Here is a 27,231-nt window from a genome sequence, read left to right on the forward strand (position 1 = left end):
AAGAAAACATGGAATAAAATTAAAAATTTACCGTTCTAATTTTTTTTTTTAAAATGGACTTTTTTTGTTTCTTTCGATTTTTATAGTTACTTTGTATTCGGTATAAATATTAAATAATAATAATCTAAAGACAACGTATCAATTTTGACAAACGTCCGTGTATTGATAATATATAAATAAATTATATATTTTTATTAGAATCTAAACCTTCGATTACCTTGTCTACACTCATAAATAATTGAGTTACAAAAAAAAAAAAAGGTACCTACTACCTTTAAAGCGTGTGTTAACTTGTCTCTTTGATGATTCATCTATAAAATCAAAGCTTGAGACCTCAAAAGAAGTAATTTTTCTACTGCCCAAGAACTGGGTCTCGCTCTAATCTTCAAAATCAACCTTGGTTTCTGTTACCTTATCATATCTTTGATAATAAAGGTTGTTCTTTCTCGTGGGTCGTCTTCCAATTCGTTTGCTTTGGTCTTGGGGAGCTTTATCTTAGGAGGATTAGAATTGGGTTTCTCTCTGATACAGTTCTCAGGTAATTTGCTACTTTTTGGGAAGATTAGCCTCTTTGATTGTTAATAAGTATTGGGTTTGTTTAGATTTGGTTGTTGAAGTTGTGTGGATCAAAATCTTATTGGCTTGATTATTGAAAAGCTTACAATTTTAGTTTATTTATGCTTCAAGTCTTATATTTTTCAATGGTCAGGGGCTGCAAGCTTCAGAAATCATATCAATGTTAGCTTTAATGTGAACATAACTATGTGATTTTTAGAGATCTAATCTATGTTTTGTGCAAACAGTTGAAGCAATTGTGGATTTACCATTCAAAAGCTCAAACTTTTTTTGTTGTTGTTTGGGAATTCTTAAGGCGTAAAAGATGACGATTGACAATATTGCCCCAAAGGAGAAGAGGTCACGAAAGAGCAAACCAGTGATTGATGAAAAGGCCCCTTTGTTGCCCAAAAGTCGTGAGGGAGAGGGTGGGTTTGATGAGTTCAATGGGGCTTCATTCTCTGGAGCCGTTTTCAATTTATCCACCACAATCATTGGTGCAGGAATCATGGCTTTGCCTGCTACCATGAAAGTATTGGGTCTTATTCTTGGGGTTTCTCTCATCGTATTTATGGCATTTTTGACCGAGGCTTCAATTGAATTGATGCTTCGGTTCAGCAAAGCAGGGAAGTCAGTGTCTTATGGTGGTCTTATGAAAGATGCCTTTGGAAAATACGGAAAGGTGCTGGTGCAAGTATGTGTTATAATAAACAACGTTGGCATGCTCACTGTGTACATGATTATTATGGGTAAGAAAGATTGCTTGGTATTTGATTTATCTGCTACCCTTTTGTTGTTTCCTTTTCTCACACAAAATGAAAGCTTTAGTTAGGCCTTTTGTAAATGGAACCCTCAAATTAGTCTAACCATGTTGGGTTGTTTTATCTGAAGGTGATGTGCTTTCTGGAACTACTTCAAGTGGAAATCACCACCCTGGTGTCCTCGAAAGCTGGTTTGGAGTACACTGGTGGAATGGGCGCTTTTTTGTGCTTCTTATCACAACACTTGCTATATTTTCTCCATTGGCATCCTTTAAGCGAATTGGTTAGTCTTATTTCTTGATTGGAAATAACCTGTTGATCAGATTATATACTCAGCTTTGATTTCTCGTGTCCGTAGTGTCACCGGTTTCTCATAATAAACATATTGCTTTTTTTGGTTGCAGATTCTTTAAGTTTCACATCTGCGTTATCAGTTGGACTCGCAGTTGCATTTCTTGTTATTACTATTGGAATTTCAATTTTCAAGTTGGCTACTGGAGGAGTTAAGATGCCTCGAATGCTGCCTGATGTCACTGATTTGACATCAGTTTTCAAGCTATTCACAGCGGTCCCTGTTCTGGTCGTTGCATATATCTGCCACTACAATGGTATGCACTCTTTTACATTGCTTATAGCTTGCAATCTCTCCCTGCTCTTTGAATTTGTAGGTTGATGACTATAAAATGAACTGTATATACTTCCTATTTTGAGTTACAATCATTATTCTTGAAGAGCTCAAAGATCCTGGAGACAACCCTTTCACCCAAAAATAAGAGGATCCTTATGGCCTTTCTAGTGAAATTTCAGCCAAACTTGATCGTGCATTGTTTGGTTTAGCCACAACATTCATGCACCTGGATCCATTATACCAAACCAGCTTGAAGCTGATGTTTGGTATTAACATTTGGTGATCACTTGGAAGCTTTCAATCTAAGTGATAAGCAATGAATATTAATCTTCCTGCATGTATCATTCGCAGTTCACAGCATAGACAATGAACTTGAAGATTCTACACAGATGAAACCAGTTGTCCGATCTGCACTTGGTTTGTGCACCTCTGTGTATGTGATGACAAGTGTTTTTGGCTTCCTACTATTTGGTGATGACACTCTTGATGATGTGCTTGCCAACTTCGACACCAGTCTTGGCATGCCATACGGTACCATTCTTACCGATGCTGTTCGTGTTAGCTATGCTGCCCACCTGATGCTCGTATTTCCAATCGTCTTTTACCCATTGCGGCTCAACTTGGATGGCCTCCTCTTTCCCTCATCAAGACCTTTGGTTCAGGACAACAAGAGATTTGCACTGGTCACTACTGTGCTCATTACTCTTATTTTCTTGGCTGCAAACTTCATACCTAGCATCTGGGATGCTTTCCAATTCAGTGGGGCAACTGCTGCTGTCTGCCTTGGATTCATCTTTCCAGCTGCTGTTACTCTCAGGTCAGTATTCTACTAAATAATAATAACCAGTGTGGAGTTCAGATTTTTAAGTCCTCGGCTGCTTCTTATTGTCCATGATTTAGGTAACAATCTCTGAAAGTGGTTCTCAAGTATACCCCTTATGCCTGCAACTATGAATGTGTAAAAGTAAAAATACCCTTCTATCATAACAAACTAAAGAACGTTAGGTGCTTATTTTTCATGATAGTGAAATAGTAAGGACATTGTTTCTGGCTCGTCTTATAATTTTTGTTATTTTTTTGGTGATTTAGGGATCGGTATAACATAGCAACTAAGAAGGACAAGGCGCTGTCTATATTTATGATTGTCCTTGCCGTGTTCTCGAACCTGATGGCCATTTACAGTGATGCCTATTCCTTGTTCAAAAGAAGTTCCCCTCGTGAGTGATCGATTTCTAGTGTCACTGTCTTCCAAAGATACCTGCAGGGAAATCTTGTCAGAGCTTTCAATGAAGACATTTTTTAGCTAAATCAGGTGGAGTTGGATTAGAAAATTGGAGTTTTCTAAGAAGGTTCAATGAGTTAAAATAAAGAGGGACTATACTATGTTGTATAATGTACAAAAGTTATTTTGTGGCAGAAGTGTAAGAAAAGGTGTGTGCACAATGCAGTGTTAATTTGTCTACCCCTTTTTCAATTTCTTTAAATTATGATTGCACTGTACTCGAGATACAAAGGGATTTTATATATTGTGTGGAACGATTGGTATTAAGGTGACATACAAATATGTATCCTAGATTTGTTATGCACTTTTTAATTTCTTTTTTAACGTTTTTACTTTTTTGTTTTATTCTTTGACGCATCTCACCAGATCTGCATGTCTTCCATCCGTTATTTAAGTTCAAAAGACAATTCAGAATTTTCAATAACGTGAAGTCTTTTACAATTTTGAAAATAAAGCACTCTTTCTTGGTCAAATGTCTAGTCATGAACAAAAGTGGGATGAAGAGTGTTACGCTAGCAGAGGAGCAAAACTTAAAGATGTCACGTTATTGAACAACAAATGGCATGGGATTTCACAGTTAATAAAAGCTCGTAAATTACAAGTCTAATAAAAATAAGTGATACAAGATATGCTGCAACTGTACAATAAATTACTCTATTAGCTACACACTACACACTACATGTATATACAAATTCAACCTCAAAACTTTTTTACCCTAGGTTTTACCCAAGAGCATACATGTACCAAAACTGGGTTATATTTAATCAACCAACATAGATCATTAGAAGCTAGCATTGCAGGTTTTAGGGGTGACCAATATTAGTCACAAAAGGCACCAGCCTTCGGTACTCCCTTCTCCTCCCTAAAGTACAGCTATCAAGCACACGTCCGAGAATAAGACGAGTGTTCTGCAGAGCCACTTCTCTGGGTGGTATTCCTGATTCATTTGACCCGAGAGGTGCAGGTGTTGAAGCTGTCCCAAACCCTGATCCTATGCTGTACTGCAGGGGACCACTGCGAGCCTTGAATGAGGCCTGAGGAGCAAGCATCTTTTCCTCAACCCCGCCGATCCCATTCTCATATGACCCGGGCTGCTCATGAGGATGAGAACCTGTTAATGAACAACTCTGCAAAAGGGCTTCCAACACACTCAGTGCCTCCCAACACAAAGTGCTCTCCACCAACTGAGACACAATTGCATACATATGTGGACTTTGGGCAGCATCCATGGGAGTGTGCTGAAGCAATGCCTTCAGCATGAGCAGTATAACACGTTGATATTCAACAGGCCCTTTCTCTAGTAGTCGTAATAAGTGCCCAAAAGCCAATGCTGAGTGCTTTGGGAACCATTCGTTACATAAGAGAGGTGAGACGCAAGAAAGTAGGCTATCAACAGTTTTGATCTCTCCTCGAGAGTATGACATAAATACAGTAGCCAATTCATCCAAAGATTTTGCTCGACACCAGACTGAAATGTTGGCTGCAACAGAGCAAGCTTTGTGGTACTGCTGTTGGAGTGGTGAAGTAGGCCCCAGGTCCTTGCTCAGTTGCAAACACAACCAGGGAAGCAAGCCTGAAATATGCATCAAGAGTCTTGTCTCAGTGTCTCCAAATATTGAGTCGCATGAGTGCACTGTGATCCGTGAGAGAACCTCAATAGAAACTCCATGACTAACGGTGGACATGAGTCCTTTAAGCACAAGAGGCTGCACTCCTTCAAATGTTGGCAAGGGTCCACCAGTAGTTGGAAGCTCATAACCATTCCTAGATTCTGTCCGCTGGAAGTCCCCAATTTCACTACCAGTATCCAACTCATCTCTAGGCATGCTTGAAAGAAGCACATTTTCAGTTGTTCTATCCCAGAATGATAGGCGGTCAATTACGTGGGAGAAGAGCTCAAGAACCTGGCAATAAATATGAACAAAATCTGTGTGCATCATGGCTACACAACCCCAAAAGAGCTGGGGGTAGAGTATCACCTTTTCTGGTTCCATATTTTCCACCATCACTTGCAATGTCATCAAGATTTCCATAATAAATCCCAATACAGGAGGCACTGGATTTCCTAAGCATCTATGAAGGCACCGGAGAAGCGATACAGATGTATCACTTGTGACACTAGGCCGCAATGCGCGGTAGATCTGATGTGATCGACAAGCAAGGTGTCTGGAAGTACACTCCATTGCCCACTTCAGCGCCTCAGCTCCCCAAGTTTCACGGAGATCTCCTTGGAAGAATATAGCATCCACCATGCTCTGAACTAATGCAGACAAAAGTGCTGCACTTGGAAGCTCAGTTCTCACAACTGTAGGGTCCTCATTCTCCCACATCATACTTCCTCGCTTTGATTGCACATACTTGATCAAGCTTACAACCTGCTGCTTGTTCTCTCCGTCACTATTTTCCACCTCATACAGCTCCAAATGTCGGCCTGCAAGAGAATATAGCAAATTGACAAGCAAATGTTGACAGTGCTCTAGCACAATGTCTTCCGAACTGTCCATCGAGACAAATGTCACATGGAAAAGAAGAGGCAAGTGCTCTCGAAAATCCTCATCATTTTCATATGCAATTTCCGCAAGTAGAATCAGTGCTATATCTGCATGAGTTAACGAATGTTGCTGATGACCCTGCAATGCGGATTGAAGTTCTTTAGCATTAACTCCATGCATAGCAACACCAGAGTGCAGCCCCTCTTCACCAGAGTTTGGAGTGTCAATAAGGTAGTCTCCACTGTCCCTTGATACATGGCGGCTCCTTAAACTTCCTGTTGAACTTCTTACACCCATTAATGGCCCTGACATGTTCACCAGTGATGGGAGTAGCTGCCCTGACCGTGCTGTATTTACAGGTACGATATTCATCTCGGGAGGCATTGGACTTAATGGGCCCGACACACTTCGGCCTGTTACACCTGCTGTTCTCCAGCTGAGGCTCCCACTGGCATTCCTCAGTGGGCCATCAAGGGAACCCCGAACAAGTAATGGTGACATGTGTGGCTGACTGTCCACAACAGAAGCAATTTGGGCAACTGGAGGTCCCTGTGAGAATTCCAAGACAAAGTTCCCATTGGCATCGCCCTTATTTGCAGCTGGAACAACAGGCTCTATGCTATCCTCCAACATCCTCTGAGCCAATTGATAAACCAGGTGATCTATTGTACGCTGAGGGCATATCCGAGCTAAATACAAACTTACTCTCTTTGCAACTGAAAAATATGTAGCAAACGCACCACTTATTTCAGCAGATGCATTTGAATCACAATCTTCAATCCCTTTTGTGATCAGGAAATCTAAAACAGGACTTATATTTCTGGGTTTGCTAGCAATTGTGCTCCAAAGTTTCTCAATTTCATCAGGGAACTGGTCTCCATGCCGCCATGTTACATAGTAAAGGCTTTTCAACAATCTTTCGCTCCAACCTGAGTCCTTAAGTTTCCAGAAATTCAGATTCTCGATCCATGGAGCCATGCATGTTAAGACCTGATGTTGGGCAATTATGTCAACTGCGTCAAGTTGTCTTTGCATGATCTCTTCGCACAGGAGCTGGCTTAATTCAGGATGATCTTTGGCAAGTTTACATGAGAGCTTGTATTGAAATTGCTGATAGGAATCAGGAAGGTTACCGACAACAGCAGCCCGATAGCTTCCTGAGCCCTCAATGCCATCCTCAGCCCACTCACGAACCGAAAGAGTCTCCAGCATCTGAAGAGCATCATCACGAATTTGTCTTGATGGGTCTACAACCTTGTAGAGAATCAGGCTTAAGAGTCTCTGGATTTCACATTTGGGTATCTCTTGTCGCATGTAGACTTCAGCTAGCACACTGAAATAACCATCCGCAATAGCAGCATCGGAGTAGTAACACTGATTAAATATAAAAATCAATTAGTCACAAATAAGGGGAATAACCCATCATTTTTATTAATTATAATTCTCTCAATAAGAACAGACCAGCGCTTCCTACAAACTTATGTCAGCTATGAGAAACTAGCAAAGGCTAGAACTTTTTAATTTGTTTTATTTGATTTTATACAATGGCCAGAGATTATAAGACGACCAAACATAAATGATTTAAACCAGAATATTTAAAGAAAGATGTATAATTTTAAAAATTTAAAATAATTCAACCCAAAGCATCACATAACAAACTCTACATTTTAAGCATCTCATAGAAATTATTTGGAAAAATAAAATAAAAATAAAAACAACCCAGGGCATTTCTGTGTTTGAAGCATCCCAAGGGAAGCCCTGCTAAAGTTCTGACATGGAAGAAATTTGCTGATTGACTATAGCCCTAAGATTAACATTTAAAAAAATAAAAATGAACGTAATTTTATTTTGTCTACTGAAAGACTGCTTTGAACTTGAAACTTTTTTAATCAGGAGAAGGTAATTCTGAATTGTCTCAGTTAAATATAATCATACATCACATGGAAACCCTGTACATTACATCAGACCAGGAGTTGGCTGTGAGATGGCTTCTGCTGAGTCACTGTTTTGCCTCAATATTACACCAACACAGATTTAATCTAAGAAGCTCTTATGCTTGCCCTCAATTATTTTCCGGAATAGGCTTACCAGATTAAGACCTAAAAGTTACTAATTGATCCTAGTCGTGGATTTTGTTAATTAATTCCCACCCTCCACAACAAAGCGAATTGACCTTATCAATGGTTAAAGTTGAATGTTTACCTGATCAATACATGCAGGAAACAGGTCCAAATTTGTAAGTAGAAGATTTTTTAAAGCCAGTTTTGCTAGAGATACGCGATGGTGGCCACCCCTGTGCCTATCACGACCAGAAGTTCCACGACCACCTTCTCCTGTCAACTTGGAATAAGATGGAGTTCTTGGATCTGGTGAGTAACCATATGGAGCCCTAGGTGCAGGCTCATTGAACAAACTGTTGATCCATGATATGACTCGACCGCTCATTTTCCTTGCATTGTCATCAAAGCAAAGCCCATACAAGAGTGAAGCCATAGCATTCATGGAGGCCCACTGAATTGCCTCAACTTGTTCATTTAGTTCTTTATCAAATGATAATTTATCTACAGAATCTTTGGACCTGGCATGTTGGGAAGATTTGTAACGATCTACTTCTCGTCGATAATCACTAACACTATCCTGACTCCATGAACTGCTTGTATCATCTGACCAGGAGAGGAGAAGATCAAACAATCTCTTTCTAGTTCTAACATCAAATTTCTCTGTTTTTGCTTCAACAAATTCTGGGGCAAGTGATCTTAGGACAGATGCAAGTGCATAACGGAGAGGCTGCATTTCTTGGAAGCTCTCAGCAGATGCTGTTAGTATCAGCCTGGTTGTCTCATCAATGAATTTCAAATAATGTAGCCGGAAAATTGGCTTACGGGCCAGCATGCCAGGCCAGATATTTTCAGCAACAGCTCGATAGATATTTGCAATGTGAATACGAAGCTCCTCGCGACGTCCTTTCTGACTCTGCATCCACAAGTTAAAAGCATTGAGTCATTTACCGTAACCAAAATGAAGGACATAAACCAAGCCAAAAAGAGAAAAGAATATTATTGTTATTAGCAAGTCATTCCAATGAAACAAGTTGATGTAACCTCTGAAATAATGAAAAGTACAGAAACCTAATAATGAATTTGAAAATCAGTCAAGAACTGGCAACAACATAGAATGGAAATAGTATTTACTTTTAGGGGATATTCACATGTGTGTAAACAGATTTCCGCACATCATTCATCAAATGTGTTGCAAGACTTTGCAAATGCTTGCTTCCTTACAAGCCATTTATGCATATATCATCTGCTCCACTCAGTGGTCCTAGTTTAGATATTCTGCTTAAGTCCAGATTCGCTCGCAATTTCTTTCCTCATGTATTAAATAAGGGAAAGGAAATTCATTTCATCTTGAATATGGAATTGAAAATCTGGCAGAAGGTTCGGAGATTTTCACCCCTCCCCCCCACCCCAGTCAAAAGGAAAAAAGAAGATTGTTTGGTATTTGATTTCCTCTAAGGTCATTAATGTTTGTGATGACTATGTTTAGAATAGTGAATTCTATGTTAACCAGCAAATTGATATTAGTCTTTGTTCCATAACAAAACATACATAGCCATAACAAATAACCTTCTCAATTTGTCAAGAAATAGGACATTTTAGACACATAATACTAAAGTGTACCTTCCATTTTGGCTTCCCTTCTGTCTCTGAGGAAACTTCATCAATAAAAGTTGCAAGCTCGCCAAACATGATTTCACATGATTCTAAATGTGAGTGGCCCAGAGCCATGGTTGCTGCATGCTAAAATTAGAAGGAAATACCCATAAGATAACCAAACATAATCAAATTCAGAAAATTTTGGAAATAATATTATATATCTAACATGAGAGAACATTTCTAAACAATAAATCACACCTTTACTAAAACAATGTTGTACAAACTTTTAACATTACAATGATTTTGGAACCAACAGCTATCTACCCTCAGCTTGAAACAATAACCATACGACAAAGATCTTATTCCCTTTTTTCTGCCCAGTTCACACCAGCCATTCCACATACACATAAGCACTGCATACCTACAAGACCCCTCGCCCTAACTACCTAAGAAAAAGGGCTCTTACAGAAAAGATCCACTTTTACGTTATTTATTTAGTAAATGACCATACTTACTTTACCAGTTTGTCAACCCATTTGATCAGTTATCAACATGGTTTATCAGTTTTAAAAAGTAGTTATTTACTAATTAAATGTTTTCAACTAGTCAACAATATGTTCATGTGGGAAAATCAAACTATTTTTAGGAACATTCCTAACTTAGAATGATTCTTGTAAGGCTGTCAAATATTCAAAGATTTGACAACTATTCTTATTCTAGGAAACTTATTAATTTACTAATTTATTTTTTGTATATTTGTGATTTGGTTCACACCTATCGTATACTTGTATAAATATATGTTCACTGAATAGAAATAATAACAGATAAAATTTTCCACATATTTGTGACTTGGTATCAGAGCAAAACCTACTCTTTCTCTCTCTGCCTTCTTCATTTCCTTCAACCACCATGTCAGATGTTACCCAAGAATCCACTCCAGCCATTCCTAATATTGTTGAATCCTCTAAAATTACCCCTGAATCTCACCCAGTTCAGATCACCGCCATTCGATTTAATGGTGAAATTTTTTTGAGATGGTCTCAATCAATCCGGATGTACATGCGAGGACGTGAGAAGATGGGCTACCTAACGGGAGAGAAGAAGACTCCCAAGGAGGACGATCCGACGTATACTGCCTGGGATGCAGAGAACTCTATGGTGATGACTTGGCTTGTTAACTCTATGGAAGAAGACATCAGCTCCAACTACATGTGTTACCCAACTGCTATGGAACTCTGGGACAATGTAAATCAGATGTATTCTGACTTGGAGAATCAATCTCAGATTTTTGAGTTGAATCTCAATCTCAGTGACATAAAGCAAGGTGAGGATACTATTACTAAATATTTCACTTCTCTTAAAAGAATATGGCAGGATCTTGATCTCTTTGATACTTATGAATGGAAATCTACTGAGGATGGACGACATCATAAGAAAACTGTTGAGAATAATCGGATTTACAAGTTCTTGGCTGGCCTTAATGTCGAGTTTGATGAGGTAAGGGGGAGAATTATTGGTAGATCACCGCTGCCTCCTATTAGTGAGGTGTTCGCTGAGGTGAGAAGAGAAGAAAGTCGAAGAAACGTTATGTTGGGAAAGAAGGCTGCTGGAACTATTGTTGAGGGATCAACCTTGGCTTCCAATATGGGAGTAGGAAGCTCTAAACCTGCTTGGAACAAATCTGATGAGAAACCACGGGTGTGGTGCGACTTTTGTAACAAACCTCGCCATACTCGTGAGACTTGCTAGATGATTCATGGAAAACCAGCAAACTGGAAGAGCAAATCTGGGCGAGGATGTGGAGCACCTACAGCAAATGAAGCTGAAACCAGCCCCTTTACCAAAGAGCAAATGGAGCATCTTCAAACATTACTGAAATCCACTCTGCAACCCTCTGGTATTTCTGTGGCACATATAGGTACTGAAAAACATGCTCTCCATTCTTTTCTTTCAACATCTACTTCGTGGATAATTGATTCCGGAGCCTCTGACCATATGACCAATTCCTCACATATATTTAAATCCTATAAACCTTGTTCAGGTACCAGTAAAGTTAGGATAGCTAATGGTAGTTTATCACCAATTGCAGGGAAAGGTTTAATTAAAATATCTGAGGGAATAGATCTTAAATCTGTTCTCCATGTTCCCCAACTTCATAGTAATCTCCTGTCTGTTAGTAAATTATCCAGAGATTCTAATTGTTGTGTTATTTTCTATGAATCTCATTGTATTTTTCAGGACCGGAGTTTGGGGAAGACGATTGGCAGTGCTAGGATGAGTAATGGTCTCTACTATTTTGAGGATATTCTATCTAATAATAAAATTGCTCAAGGACTTAGTAGTATCAGTTCTTTTACTGTTTATGATCAAATAATGATTTGGCACTATAGATTAGGCCATCCTAGTTTCTCTTATTTAAAACGTTTGTTTCCTGGTTTATTTAAGAAATTAAATCCATTATCCTTTCATTGTGATAGTTGTTTACTGGCCAAGAGTCAACGTAAATCTTATATCCAAAAATCTTATTGTCCTTCTAAACCATTTTACCTTTTTCATGGTGATGTTTGGGGACCTTCTAAGGTCACCACAATTTCTGGTAAAAAATGGTTTGTCACGTTTATAGACGACCATATTCGTCTTTGTTGGGTTTACCTAATGAAAGAAAAATCTGAAGTGGAAATTTTGTTTACTGATTTTTATTCTATGATTGAAACCCAATTTCAAACTAAAATCAGCATTTTAAGATCTGATAATGGTACAGAATATTTTAATAAAATCATGGGCAGTTTTTTAAGTGGAAAAGGCATATTACATCAATCTTCATGTCCTGACACCCCTGAACAAAATGGCTTAGCTGAACGCAAAAATAAACATTTGTTAGAAGTTGCTAGGGCTATGATGTTTTACATGAATATGCCTAAATATTTGTGGGGCGATGCTGTACTTACTGCCTCTTATTTGATTAACAGGATGCCTACTAGTGTTTTACAATACACAACTCCTTTATCTTGTTTCAAAAAAGGTTTTCCTAGTTCTCGGGTTTATTCTGAATTACCCTTTAAAAAATTTGGTTGTACTGCTTATGTACACATTCCTAAAAGGTCTAGGTCTAAATTTGAACCAAGAGCTGAAAAATGTGTTTTTCTTGGGTATCCCCCTAATAAAAAAGGATACAAGTGTTTCAATCCTCTTACAAAAAAATTTTATATTTCAATGGATGTTTCTTTCCTGGAAACTACTCCATATTTTCAGAAAAATTTAATTCAGGGGGAAAATTTAGAAGAATCAAATTTTTGGAAACTTGTTCCTTTACCGAATATTATATTGGATGCTTCTCCTTCTCTTAAAGATGTTCAAACTATTGAAACTGAATCTGAAATTGGTCTGTCAGATAAAGAAATACTACGATTGATTAAAAATCGTCAAAATCTTGAGCCTGTGGTTTATACTAGAAAGAATGTCATTGAAAGAAATAAAGACCAGCAACTCATCTCAGAACCTGATCAATCTGAAGCCCTGAGTGATGGTCATCTGAATACTCCAGGTAACAATTCTCATTCTATTCATCCTTTGCCTCCAAGTGTTACTAATACTGAATCCGAGCCTTCTGTAGAAATAGCACCAAGAAACATTAACTCAGATCTGCACCTTCCTATTGCCATTAAAAAAGGGACTCGAGCCTGTACTAAATACCCTATTGCCAAATATATTTCATATAACCAACTGTCTGAAACTCATAGAGCATTTACCACAAATATTTCAGACCTTGTTGTGCCTAGAAACATACAGGAAGCACTAAAGGAATCAGCTTGGAAATTAGCAGTGTTTGAAGAAATTAATGCCTTAAAAAAGAATAATACTTGGGAGATGGTTGAGCTACCTGAGAAGAAAAAAGTTGTAGGCTGCAAGTGGGTTTTTACAGTAAAAACCAAAGCTGATGGGAGTATTGAGAGATATAAAGCTAGGCTTGGTGCAAAAGGCTTCACTCAAACCTATGGGATAGATTATCAAGAAACGTTTGCTCCTATAGCAAAAATAAACTCTATCTGAGTGCTTCTTTCCCTTGCAGTGAACTCTAATTGGCTGTTACATCAATTAGATGTAAAAAATGCATTTCTTAATGGAGATCTGGAAGAAGAGGTATTTATGAGTCCTCCTCCTGGCTTTGAGAAGAGTTTTGAAGGGGGAAAAGTGTGCAAATTGAAGAAGTCCTTGTACGGACTTAAACAGTCTCCAAGAGCATGGTTTGAGCGTTTTGAAAAGGTGATAAAACACAATGGATACACTCAAAGTCAAGCTGATCATACTATGTTTTATAAACATTCAAAGGAAGGTAAAGTTGCTATCTTAATTGTTTACGTAGATGATATTGTGCTAACAGGGAGTGATCATTGTGAACTAGAAGCTCTTTTTTTGAAAAAGAGACAGAGGTCAGACTGACCTCAACTCAAATAATTAAAAACCCTCACTTGTGGCGGAGGAAAACCGTGGCTACAAAAGGAACAACAAAACAGCCAAAAAAGAAAAACACCGCTAACCCCAAACAACTAAACTTAAATCCAGAAGTTGGCCCAATCTCTGATGAGGTCAGAAAAGAGAACCCCCTCAAAAAATTTGTTTCTATACACCCAAGTAGCCACCCAAAATTTTATCTTATCCCAAATAGTGTCTACAGAATTAGATATATCTTCAAATAGTCTATTATTCCTCTCTAGCCATAAGGCCCAAAAAGTTGCCAACACGGTAGTTTGCCAAAGACGTGAAACTCGCTTGCCGCCCCCTAACTTGGTGAGAAACAATTGAGTACAGTTAGAGGGCATACACCAAAGAATACCAAACTCAGCTAAGACCTTTCCCCACACTTCTCTTGAGAAAAGACACTCCAAGAATAAATGGCTAGTGGACTCCCCTGCCTGCTTACAACATACACACCAAGCAGGGGACAAACAGTGATAGGGTCTTCTTCTTTGCAAGTTGTTTTGAACATTAAGTTTATCATTGAAAACCAGCCAACCAAACACTTTAACTCTTGAAGGAGAGACACTTTTCCACAAAGACTTCCCCCACTCCCGAACCGAACCCAACTGAGCGTAGCTTAACCTCCAAAAGGCCGATTTGCAAGAGAAAACTTCATTACCGTCGGGTAATCACGCCCTTCGATCTTCTAAAACTCCTGGTAACGCCACCCTTTCTAACAAAAGAAATAACTGAGAGAGGTTGGTGACCTCCCTATCGAACAGATTCCTTCTAAAGCGCAAATCCCAAACCTGACTTTGGAGGCCCGAACCCCTTCCTAAAACCACCATGTCCCTTATCAAAACATTTCTGGCCAACGAAATCAAAAATAAATCTGGGAACTGATCCTTTAAGGGAACACCGTTAATCCAAATATCTTCCCAAAAGCGGATTCGATCCCCCTTCCCCACCCTGAAACTAACAAACTGAAGATATTCCTCATAAAGGTAGGAAATATCTTTCCACGGGCCCCGAATAGACAACCTCCTCCCTCTACCAGTGTCCCAAAAACCTCCATCCCCACCATACCTACTCAGCACCACTCTATGCCACAAGGTGTTCCTTTCCAACGGAAAACGCCACAACCACTGAAACACCGGTTGAAATCAAGGACTTGGGTGCATTAAAATACTTTCTTGGAATGGAGTTTGCTAGGTCCAAAGAAGGTATCTTTGTAAATCAGCGTAAATATGTCCTTGATCTTCTGAATGAGACTGGTTTGTTGGAGTGTAAGCCCGCTGAAACACCGGTTGAACCACACGAAAAATTGCAACCCGCTCAAGAGGAGAATGTAAAGGACAGAGAGTGCTATCAAAGGCTGGTTGGAAGATTGATTTATCTATCTCACACGCGTCCAGATATAGCATTCGCAGTGAGTATGATAAGTCAGTTCATGCACTCACATGGACCGAAACACTTCAAAGTTGTTTACAGAATTTTGAGATACTTAAAGGGAACACCTGGGAAAGGACTCATGTTCAAACCACGGGGTCATCTACAAATTGAGACTTATATAGATGCGGATTGGGCTGGTAGTGTAGTGGATAGAAGGTCTACTTCAGGCTATTGTTCCTTTGTTGGAGGTAACTTAGTTACATGGAGAAGTAAAAAGCAGAGTGTGGTAGCTAGAAGTAGTGCTGAAGCAGAATTTCGAGTTGTTGCTCAAGGTATTTGTGAGATCTTGTGGATAAGAAGGCTACTTGAAGAATTGAAGGTATCACAGTTATCTCCTATGAAGTTGTATTGTGATAACAAGGCTGCTATCTCAATTTCACACAATCCAGTTTTGCATGATCGTACAAAACATGTGGAAGTGGACAAGCATTTTATTAAGGAGAAAATAGAGGATGGTTCAGTGTGTATGACTTATATTCCTACTGAACAACAAGTAGCTGATGTATTCACAAAAGGATTGTTTAAAAAACAGTTTGATTTTTTGAATAACAAGCTGACTATGGAGGATATTTTTAAACCAACTTGAGGGGGAGTGTGGGAAAATCAAACTATTTTTAGGAACATTCCTAACTTAGAATGATTCTTGTAAGGCTGTCAAATATTCAAAGATTTGACAGCTATTCTTATTCTAGGAAACTTATTAATTTGCTAATTTATTTTCTGTATATTTGTGATTTGGTTCACACTTATCATATACTTGTATAAATATATGCTCACTGAATAGAAATAATAACAGATAAAATTTTCCCAATATTTGTGACTGTTCATACTACCAAAAGAAAGTGGCAAAGATACAAGTTCGGTACTACTTAAGAAATCATGCCACAACTAATAACCAGCCAATCACTAGACAAGTTCTAAGAAACTCCTACTGTCAGTTAGAGGGAAAATGATGATAAAGTAGAGTGACAAACAGTCCTCTCCTCTCAACCATACAACCAGTGTAGTGACAAACTATCAACCAAGTGTCTGATTGTAACATTATGGTGAGCATATCTGATACATACAGATGACAGCGTCATTATATAATCATAATCCTTCTTTTTTTTTTTTACAAAACATTGCTACTTGTATTATTAATTTATCATAATCTTAATTCACATTACTTTCCCTTGTAAGGAAAAGAACATTAAATAGTCTGACCATCAGAATTACCACCACTGGGTGCTCAACAATTATAAGAAACTCAATGGTTCGTGCAATATATGTATATAAGATTATACTGAAAATGAAATATCCATTTAACAAACACTTACTACTTGTGCTTCTGATCCAGATTTCAGTGAGGGAAAAATATAATGGTAAATTTCTTTGGTTGCAGCTGAGCCACCAGCTTCTTTACCAGCTGATGGACACGAACATACAAACATGGCATACATGAGCCACTGGTCCAGCTTGTTGTCTGAATCTTGGGACTGATGGGCCTTCCCACCCAACTCAACAGGTGTTATATATGCTAGGCGTTGGATAACATCTATCCTGCAAATAAATTTCTGTTACAAAAACTAGTTCTGAATGATTTCAACCATGCTAGAATAGAACAGGAAATGAAGAAATGAGGATGCACCGACCATAAATGTATATTATTCCAGCATAAATGAGAAGTTTATTTCTTATTGAATGAAAAGTATTAAATTACAAAATTATTTCTAAAATTATATTAAATCCTAATATCTTTTTTTTTCCAAGTTGGTATGTTTTAAAGCACTTCCAATGAGTTTTTTTTTATCAAAATGCTCATCATTGGACCAACCATGCATAGGATGAAACTGAAGACCTTTATAGCAACCAAGCTCAGCAGTTCTAGTGCCATTTTTATATTAATCGTCCCAAAAGTTTTAATTGTTGGCAATAAGGAACCTATGGCAAGCTAAAAACAAATTGTGACAGAAAGCCACTAACCACGAAAAATATTCATTATTTCTAAGCATCCCCAGACTAATGAAGAGCAAACATAACAAGTCAAGATTGTGTACAAACTTTATACATATATACTTACTTTGCCTCCTGAACAGAACTTGGGCAAAGCTCTGCAGCATATTTGAGAAGCTCACTAAGACAATGAGCCCACCTATTCTTATCAAGGCTCTCAAATATTATAGATTGAAGTGTCGCCTCAGGAGGGATAGCGTCAGATTCTCGTCTCAAATCAAATGGACGCCCAGAATCCCAATAACAGCTCTGAACAATGTCATCCTGTAAATCAGAGATTCATGTTTGAATTTAATCAGAACAATTACAAGGACAAAATGTTGGTTTCGTTTCCAAATGAATACAAAGTTTTTTCTTGAAAGAACACGTAAAGATGAATAATGTCCTACCCCATGCTCCTCAAGGACATCAATTATAAAGATTGGTTCAGCTTCATATTTTAAACTATAGTCTGCCTGCTCACGAGATGAAAGTTCCCGTACATCATTCCTTAAAGCACGAACACATCGCAGTAGTTCCAATGCTGTATGTCTAATTTGACTATCCACAGAACTAAGGAAGATGAGACCAACAGCATCTATTTCAGATGCACGAAATTCAATAGGTTCTGTTCGTTGAAAAGAAGATCTTTTGAATCCCTCATTTCCCTGTCCCACGCGCTTTGCATCTTGAGCATCATATTCTAACTTATCATCAATTAGACAAGCTCTCCAAAAACACATTAGGTCCAACAACCGTCCCAATGAATTTTGAATTAGAAGAGGGAATTCATCAGGTAGCCGTAGAATAAAGTTAGCCATCCCTTTCATAACTGCAAATCGACGGTGGGGAAGATATCTTACAATCCGGTTAAGTACCTGCACTGCTTCCTCACGAACACCAGGATCAATACTTATGCCATGTTGAGGAATTATTTCGGCAATTTTATCATTTCGGCCAACCTCTTCGATAAGGTACGGTATGCATTTAAGCACAGACCGGAAGAGATATCCTTGAGATTTTTCTTTTGTAACAGCATCTGGAAAAGCATATATGATTTTAATCTATCTCAGTATGCCTTCTCACAGCAGCGTAAAAGGCAAAACAAACAAATAAATTAACAACCTCAAGATGTATGTGTGACATTAGTGTACTAGTCTCCAACAACCCACTCCCACAAGAAAAATAATAAAGAGATTGCCGAAAAAACTAAAGGTGGGGTGGTGAAAGAACAAAACAGAGCAGAAGTGCTGTAACCTTCTAGCTATAGAAAGCCATGAATTTTCATGTGCTTACACCTAGAGGTGCTGCTTTTTTTTTAAGATTCAAAATTAATGTCAACCAATTGAAGTAGACAACAACTAAACTTTGCAGCAGATAATCCTAAAAGGACAAGTTCAGTCTTAATGGTCGTAAAGAATAATGGTGAACAAATAGCAGCCAGTTTGCTGGACAGCGTCCACACAGGTTAAATTACATAAAGCAAGGTAATTTTTGGCAGGCACGCAGAGAAGGCAAGGTAATTTATTGGAGGAGCACTAAGCCCTTATAGAGATGAATGTGCTAGCAAGGAAGCTAGCCTCATGTGCGTGGGTCTATCAATAAAAACTAATATCCAAATTATAGAACAAAGCTTTCCTTACTATTTCTATAATTTTCCTACATTAGCAAAGAAATTACCTATAGTAGTCCTAGAAGAAGTTAGAAGTGCCTGACTATAGGATTTATGGCATGACCGCAGAATTGACTCAATGGCAGCCTTCACCTTTGGAATATAGTGTCCAATGTCCTGACCTGCTTAAACAATAGACATTAGACGAAGACGAAGACAGCAAAACAATATATGGCAAGCAACTAGAATTAATGACAAAGTATGCAAATACCTTTAAATATTTCCAAGCCAACATACTGGCTTGAAGGTGACATGACAATTGCAAGTAAAGCACGAAGACCAATAACCTTTGCTTCACTAAGACTATCTTGCTTAAGCAGTTCTAAAATCATATGATTCATGGCAAAATCAAGATTATGTTCTGCTATGGTCACACAGAACTCCACAAGTTTATCATGTTGGACATCCTGGGTAAGCATCCCTTTTCGCAGAACTGTCAATAGCTGGGCAGTGACACTGTCTAAGTGGTCCCATATACGATTTGAGGCCTGATTTGCGGCATGGACACTCAAGTAAAACCTCAAAACTCGGTGAAGACAGTCCAATGCCATAAAACGGTGGGTCTTGTCCTGAATGATTAAACCACATCATGTCATACAACTTAGCACCTGAAATGGAAAACCATAAGGGTATGGCTCCTATGGTAACTACAATAAACCACCATAATAGCATAGTATGATTAAACCTGGAAGAAAAAACAACCACTTAATCATTGAATTTTATCTCCTCTTTACTAAATGACAGTCACTGAACTTACTCTAAGAAGCTTGTAGAGTTGATCCATGTGAGGATTCAAATTGCTGTGGAATATTTGAGGATCACCAAGACAGAGAAGAAGAGTCACCAAGGGATAACCAACCTAACAAAAAGAATAATCCAAATGGGCACATAAGAAAATACATGACATGCCAGAGATGGGGTGCGAGAGTTAAAACCACATTCTTATTTAAGAAAACTATAGATTAAAAGTAAGACTAAATTAAAAAAAAATGGAAACAATTTCAGCTGCTCGCAATTTGGAAAGGAAAGACAAGAAAAAAGCACAAAACCTTCTATATGGAAGCAATTTTAAACCAAATTTAATAGAGTCGTAACATCTACAAACAAGAAATATAATCGGAAAGTAATATCACTGTACCCATAAGCATTTTAATTTAATTTATAAACTGTTCTCCATTACTAATTTATTAAGTATTTAATGAAAATGTGGCAAAATAATAAAATAAAACAGGCATTTACAAGGTAAAACAGCGTAAAGCTTTTAGAATTTTTTTTCGGATTTGTCCTTGTATAGACAAATGTAAAAACCATCATCCTTATTAATATATCTTTTGTTTCTTGTAAAAATAAAAACAACAGTAAAATAAAAAAGGTTCAGGTGGAAAACTTTCTTCCTACAAATAAAAGGAAGAAGATAGTTGAACTTACAGCAATATGCTTGCTCTGTTTATCCATCCAATGCATGAGCTGTCCTCTTATTCTTCCAACAGCTTCGTACCAAAAGGTAAGTGCAGGCTCCACACCCGAAGGTGGCCATTGGCTTTTTCCCCCTTCTGCCAAAGGTGCTAAGATGTTTGAAAGCATATTGCACAGGGCATGGTAAAGCTCAGTTTTTCGTTTATGTGGAGCTCGGTTAAGAGGGTTTGCTTTTGCAACGAAGGAGGCCGATGCATTCAATCCACCCTCAGTTTTCACCTGACAATTATTATTCTTTTAAGATGAATTGATGCAATTTTTCTCTAGAAGAATACATTTATACATACCCCTAACTTCAAGTAGCGCATTCCATTTATGATACTAAGTGTTTCACTTCGGGCAACACTAGTGTCTATCCGACGAGTATTGAGTTCCATAAAAAACCGCTCTGTCACAGAGCTAAACCTGTGAAAAGACAAGGCAAAGTACCATATCTGTTATGCTTAATCTAGAGCTGAGATAGAAATAAGACTGCATCACATTTTAGTCACACATTATACCATGGTCTAGTCAACTAAGCAATGAATATAGAATTAAAACTTTCAGCTGGTTAGAGGTGTTTGTGATGCATATGCAACCAGCAAAACAAATTTGTCAAATGTCAAGCTCCAATGGCTTGTAGCCCTTGATGGAAAAACAATCAACAAACAATTTAAGGCTAATGATTATATGCTTGAAAACCCCCACCATGTAAGGTAGAAATAGAAAGTAGCCTATATTAAAGACAGAAGACCTAGTTCGTTGTAAACTTTAAAGCTAACAATTTCAAACCTAATTATCAGCCAACTCATTTTGAATCATATCATAAATGCCACTATTTTTGTAGGTGAAAGCAAACACACACAAGAGAGAAAGGGACGAAAAGTTCAACTTTTGCAAGAAAATGTCTCATAAAAAATATTGAGGTTTCAGTGTTTTTAAGATGATATCCCAATTTTTTATTTTTTTAAAAATGACAAAGGTCACATGTCCATGAGTGACCTCCTCCAAAGTTTATTAGGAGGGAAGAACCCTCACTTATGGCGGAGAAAAACCGTGGTAACAATCAAGATAAAACACAACTAAAAAAAACTAACAAAATGAGTAATTGGCAGCAAAACCCTCTAATCTTTACATTTTGTTACACTAAAACCTCCAATCCTTAGTTTTGGTGGGTAAACCTCTCAAACCACCATTCTGTTGCAAATTGACTGTCCCGTTAGTTTCACTCCATTATTTGCCAGCATGGACACACGTGACCATCTAAAACTAATGTCACGTCATAATTCATTAATTACTCCTATAGAAAAATTGGCATCAAAACCCTCTATCTTTACAATTTCTTACACTTAACCCTCTAATCTTTATTCCAAACCATCATTCCATTGGCAAATTGATAGTCCCAATTTCTCTTTAAGAGTAATTAATGAATTATAACGCAGCATTGATTTTAGATGGTCACGTGTGTATGCTGGCAGATAATTGAGTGAAACAAACAGGACTGTCAATTTGCCAACGAAATGATAGTTTGGGAGGTATTGCCATCAAAACTAAACATTGGAGGGTTAAGTATAAGAAATTGTAAAGATAAGGGGTTTGGCCGCCAATTACTCTAACAAAATTGATCATAACTAGTACATAAAACCTGCCCATTCTCTGCTAAGATCAAGAGAAAACCCTCAAAACCTTCCATAAACCCAAGTTGCTACCCAAAGCCTTTCTACTTACTCCTTATCTTAAAAAATTCTATGATTCCTTTCCAACCAAACAGCCCAGAAAATAGCATTACTATTATTTTGCAAAATCCTACCTTATCAACATTTCAAATCCTCACATAGTGAATCACCATACGTGAGCCTTTTATGAGCCCTTTCAAAGAATTTGAATTTGTCGGTATTTGAATTTCATATCCATCACCTCGAATGAATTAAAATAATATTTTTTTTCTTTTTAATAAACTGATGTACTCAACTTATCAACACCCAAACAAAAACTAAATAATTGTTTACTATCAATGATAGTAACAGCATTTGGGTCATTGCATTGCCTAGAAGTATTAATTAGGTAGGATTACATTATATATGAATATGTAGAAATTAAAAACCTCGGGACACTTTTGTATTTTCTAAAACCTGAGATATTTTCTTACAAAAATTGAAATCCTCAGGGTATTTGTTTGTTATTTCCAAAAATTGAGACATCATTTTGCAAAAACTACAAAATTTAGAATATTTTTTGCATTCATCCTTATTTAGCTTCATTAATATCGACAATATTCCCATGCATAATTTAGTCACCTGATGCGTGATAAGGCACCTAAGAGTTGAGCAACCAAATCTAAGAGAAGTCCTCGCAGATCAACCAGCGACGGATACTCAACCTGGCTAACAAGCCTGCATTAGAGAATATGTTCAGCTCTTAAGGAATAATGTTTACCAAATTACAATATAAGCTCACACACTACTGTGGCAACCTAACCTGTCAGCATTGATTAGCCAGTCGAAAACAAAATTTTCAAGCCCCGACCAAAGCTTCTCTGCAAAGAAGATGAGCATTAAAATTATTTTTTTTCCTTAAAAAAAGGAACGAAATCCAAGAAGAAAGTTCAGTGACCTAACCAGTAAGTCCCTCTTGTGGACAGCACTCCACAAACCGAATACATGCTGAGCAAAAGATACACTCCACTGCAAGCTGAAATTTATAGATACAAGTACTGTTAGCTAAAATAGCATATTTTTCTGTAAAGAGTTAATGTATACACGAAAAAGAAGGAAGTTATTCTGGGATGACGCATAACATTCACCATCCAAATAATTATTATTAGCATGAAGATTATAGTTAATGTTGCAAACAAATCTTCCATACTGCAAATAATTATGATATAAAGTTGACGACACCATAAGAAATTAAAAAAAAAAAAAAAGCATAATGAAAGTTACTTAAAATGTCATGAAAAAGGATATTTAATGGTTTATTTCATTTAAATTGAATCAATAAACAACAGTCTTCAGACAATGACTGAAATGCTATGATATTACATGGCTATGAATTGAAAGATACTTAAAAGGTCATGAAAAAGGATATTTAATGGTTTATTTCATTTAAATTGAATCGATAAACAATAGTCTTCAGACAATGACTATGAAATGATATGATATTACATGGCTATGAATTGACCCCGAAACACTCACACTCCCTCACTTCAAGTGGCTTTTAAAGCCTGCTTTATAAAGTTTTTAAATACAAACATATCAAAAAAAAGTTCCAGGTAATTATTAACTGGGAAAATAAAGTGTAATGAACTTGACATTATGAGTAGTAGACCTTCACATGCATCTGGCAGAAACTAACAGATAAGACGAAAAAAGTTTCCGTGAAATTTTTAACAACTTACATAATTATTTATCTAAAGAAAAGAAAAAAGTTTCTCACTACAGACCTTCCTCTGGAATGTAGAAGCGTCATTTGCACCTTTTGGTGATTCACTGAAACAAAAGAAAATTGAAATTCTAATTAAAAATGAAAACAAACAAGATTATTTAATGTTTTAATGCGATGCAGAAATGTCCACAAAGAGAACAAGAGATCTATAGAATAATATCAGCACAAGATTACTAGAAACATATCAAAATATGTTTACCTAACATACGTCGTTAGTCAGAACCTATTTTTACATTTTTTTTTTAACTTTGATAGTTTAATACAAGCAGGAAAACACAAAGAAAGGCAGAGATGTTAAGGATTTGTTCTTCGCAGAGATGTTAAGGAGTTGTTCTTCACAGAGATGTTAAGTAGTTTGCAGCTAACTAACTAAGGGATAGGCCAAATATCAACACATCTATGACATAATTCGTATGCTCAAATAACGTAATTCTAAGTGATGAAAATGAGAACACAAAAGAAGTTACAGGGGTTGTGGTTGACTGGAATTTTCATTTCAGGAAATTCCTCAATAACAGGGAGGTCTTCGACTAGATTAATATGTTGAACAGATTAGGATATCACACTTTTTGTGGTATAGTTGAGGATAGGAGAGTTTGGTTAAAAGAGAGCACTGAAGTCTTTTCATGTAAATCTGATCATGATCAGATATGGAACAAACCTCTCTTAAAGAAATCAGCCCCCTTGAAAGTTGAAGTCTTTAATTGAATCCTTGCGTGGGGTAGGCCACAAGAACATACAAAGAAGACGTCCTTTCCATACTCTGTCAGCAAGGTGCTGTGCCCTTTGTAAATCTGAAGGGAATCTATGAGCATGTCTTTCTGCACTGTAATTTCACCTCTAAGTTGTGGGTTTAGTTACTCAACAAAGTCAGTTTATCATAGTGTATGCCCCAAAACTGCAATGACTTGCTGATGTATAAAATAGAGGAAGGCAGATGTGCTTCTACTCTCTGGTTAGGAGTAGACTTGGCTTGTTTTGGGCAACTTGGTTGGAGAGGAATAGCAGAATTTCTAAAGATAGTGCATCTACCGAAAGTCTGCTTTGAGCGAAAATAAAATTCTGAGTTGCTGTACGGGTTTACAATGCTAAAGGCTTTAGAGGAGTTTTGTTTTCAGATCTAGTTAGGGAATGGAAATTTTGTAATCACCGTCCCTTCATTATTTCTTTTAAGGGTGTGATATGCACCTTTCCTTGTATTCTGTTTTTGTATTAATACAAGGTTTTTCGTCTCTTTACAAAAAAGAAAAGAAAAATAAAACTAATAGTACATGCAAACAGATGTGTTTTCACTATGTGAACTCAATTGCTAGCTCAAAACGCACATCTGGCAGACTCAACAAACAATTATGTTTACTTCATCTTCTATTTTTAAAATTGTGTTATCGTGAACCTGAGAGCTAATAAATTATAGAACGATAAAAAAGAGAATAGCATCCACATAAGGGAGAAATAGAACTACACACCTTTCTCTCCATCTTAATAGAGCTTCTAAAAGGGGAACTGGAGTATGTCTTGCAACCATAGCTAAGGAATCCAATACTTGCTCATAAGCAGGATCCGACGGTCGAAGGTACTGTCCATCCTGTACATTCCCAGTACAAAGTATATAATTAGCATACATAACGAAACACGTTCCCCAACAGAAAATCCCAAACACAATTGAAATTATATAAATAACGTACACTAACATACCAATTGAACACAGATAACTAGGCGTTTGGATTAAAGAAAATGTCGTTCATGTTGTAAGAATATCAGTACAATTATGAATAAACATAAGCTCAAAACACTTAAAACTCTACTAAACACGGTTGTCATCAAATTATTTACTAGAAAACCGAAACTTCTCAGTTTCTTCATAAAACATCTACAACTCAGCATATTACATCTACATAATCAACCATAAATAATAAACAAACCACAGGAGAAAGACATCAACCAAAACATTTCACCACAAAACAGTACAGCTAAAAACAAAATTCCCCCCAATGACTCCATCAATGGAAAAATGAGACAGTTACCCAGCCAGTAAAGCTACAACGCTACAACAACCACAACGACAAAGCGAACATGCAGACCTACAAATCATCAGAACTTTCCGGGAAAAGAAAAATAAAAATCTAGACCTGTGCTTGAGCCGTCTCAATACGACGCCGTGCGAGGGGAAGGAAGCGCTGGAGGAGGGCATCGACGATGAGCTTGGCAGCACTTCCTGCTTTCATTTTTGTTTTTGACTTATCGAATCCCTTTTCCCCTTTTACCTCTGCAAGATTCCCCTCTTCAGCCTCGAGCCCTCGGCTCGCATTCGGTTAGGCCCCAATTGACGAACCCTAGAAAAATGCAGAGATAATTGAATCAGTTGAAAGTGATGGTCCCAGTGGTAGGGAAGGGATAATTGGGAAGGTGGGCTTGACGAGAAGAGAGTCACCTATGAATTTTGGGAGCCGAATGCTCTAAGCTCTGGTTTTTGGAGAACGAGATCGTACAACTAAATTAATAACGGCTTTTTTATTTATTTATTTAATTTATTAGAAACATAAATAAAAAAATTAATAATAATAAAAATAAAAAGTTGTATGAATTGTGACTTTTTTTCATTAGAAGAGAAAAAAAGACGAAGGCCCGACAATTCTCAAGAATTTGTCATTAACAGCTAACAATCACTATAAAAGATAAAGTGAATGCCTAAGTAAGATAAGCTCAAGGAATATTTAATGAATATATATATATATATATAACATTGTTTTAATGGCCATGGTAATGCCTGTACTTTCTTAAAACAATTATATGTAAGTTATCAATTTTTTATTAATGATTTTAAAGTCTTGTTAGATTATTCTTAATATCTTTTTAATGGATTGTTAATAATATTGATAAGAACTATTAATTTAATATCTATAAATTATCAATATAGGAATTGGTTACTGAATTGATGATTACTGTAGATTGAGACCTAAAATTTAATATAAGTAAAAAAAAATTATTATCATTTAAAATAAATAAAATTCTATTAAAAGTGTGTTTGAAATTAATTATGTAATTAATAGGCCCCTTAATTACTAGAATGGTGATTACATATTAATTAATTACTCTATATTTTAAAATATAAAATGTATTTGGATGTCAAGACTTAATTCTTTATAAATTGATATTGTTAATAATTACAAAAAAATATAAAAAAAATTCTCTCAATTACCTCATTACATATTTAGTGTGTAATTACATTGTCACACAAATACATCAAATCAAGTAATTCTTTGAATTACACCAAATTTCAATCACATTACACCAAATTTCAATCACAGATTTGAAAAGAAACATCATTGATTTATCAAAGTTTACAAATTCAACATGTAGTTTTCATATGCGAACAATTAGGATTAAAATTGTTTGTCCAAAAAAACT

At 36.9% G+C, this 27,231-nt stretch overlaps 2 protein-coding genes across 4 annotated transcripts; one reads left to right on the plus strand and one right to left on the minus strand.

The window, feature by feature from the left end:
* The first annotated feature begins 299 nt into the window (after positions 1-299).
* LOC133817819 (amino acid transporter AVT6A-like) lies at positions 300-3,550 on the plus strand. Of its 2 annotated transcripts, none has more exons than XM_062250426.1 (6): positions 300-538; positions 872-1,304; positions 1,447-1,599; positions 1,721-1,924; positions 2,296-2,761; positions 3,034-3,550. In XM_062250426.1, exons 2-6 carry the CDS (start codon positions 881-883, stop codon positions 3,167-3,169), a joined length of 1,383 nt encoding a protein of 460 aa, XP_062106410.1. In that variant the 5' UTR covers positions 300-538; positions 872-880; the 3' UTR covers positions 3,170-3,550. The 2 variants fall into 2 exon arrangements, with proteins under 2 accessions (XP_062106410.1, XP_062106409.1); XM_062250425.1 differs by having other exon boundaries at positions 302-538; positions 804-1,304.
* Positions 3,551-3,770: 220 nt separating this feature from the next.
* Positions 3,771-26,380, minus strand: LOC133817818 (uncharacterized). Of its 2 annotated transcripts, XM_062250424.1 has the most exons (18): positions 26,255-26,380; positions 25,953-26,156; positions 25,290-25,408; positions 23,822-23,867; positions 23,001-23,073; positions 22,861-22,918; positions 22,680-22,775; positions 20,691-20,808; positions 20,356-20,622; positions 19,685-19,786; positions 19,139-19,496; positions 18,936-19,049; positions 17,666-18,294; positions 17,344-17,540; positions 16,601-16,823; positions 9,399-9,518; positions 7,921-8,691; positions 3,771-7,092 (listed from the first exon to the last, which is right to left on the minus strand). In XM_062250424.1, exons 2-18 carry the CDS (start codon positions 26,046-26,048, stop codon positions 4,030-4,032), a joined length of 6,450 nt encoding a protein of 2,149 aa, XP_062106408.1. In that variant the 5' UTR covers positions 26,049-26,156; positions 26,255-26,380; the 3' UTR covers positions 3,771-4,029. The 2 variants fall into 2 exon arrangements, with proteins under 2 accessions (XP_062106408.1, XP_062106407.1); XM_062250423.1 differs by having other exon boundaries at positions 25,953-26,301.
* Positions 26,381-27,231: the final 851 nt, after the last annotated feature.

This window comes from Humulus lupulus, chromosome 2 (assembly GCF_963169125.1).
Source record: "Humulus lupulus chromosome 2, drHumLupu1.1, whole genome shotgun sequence".
NCBI classification, from domain to species: Eukaryota; Viridiplantae; Streptophyta; class Magnoliopsida; order Rosales; family Cannabaceae; genus Humulus; species Humulus lupulus.

What these genes read in the sequence shown, in the direction of transcription:
- LOC133817818 (XM_062250424.1), bottom strand. Translation starts at nt 26,048, where the DNA reads ATGAAAGCAGGAAGTGCTGCCAAGCTCATCGTCGATGCCCTCCTCCAG. An exon ending in CTATTAAGATGGAGAGAAAG is followed by an intron (nt 23,868 to 25,289) that starts GTGTGTAGTTCT and finishes CTTTTGTTTCAG; the next exon opens with TGAATCACCAAAAGGTGCAA. An exon ending in CTGGATCAGAAGCACAAGTA is followed by an intron (nt 9,519 to 16,600) that starts GTAAGTGTTTGT and finishes TTCTAATTTTAG; the next exon opens with CATGCAGCAACCATGGCTCT.
- LOC133817819 (XM_062250426.1), top strand. Translation starts at nt 881, where the DNA reads ATGACGATTGACAATATTGCCCCAAAGGAGAAGAGGTCACGAAAGAGC. An exon ending in GGCATCCTTTAAGCGAATTG is followed by an intron (nt 1,600 to 1,720) that starts GTTAGTCTTATT and finishes TTTTGGTTGCAG; the next exon opens with ATTCTTTAAGTTTCACATCT. An exon ending in ATATATCTGCCACTACAATG is followed by an intron (nt 1,925 to 2,295) that starts GTATGCACTCTT and finishes TATCATTCGCAG; the next exon opens with TTCACAGCATAGACAATGAA.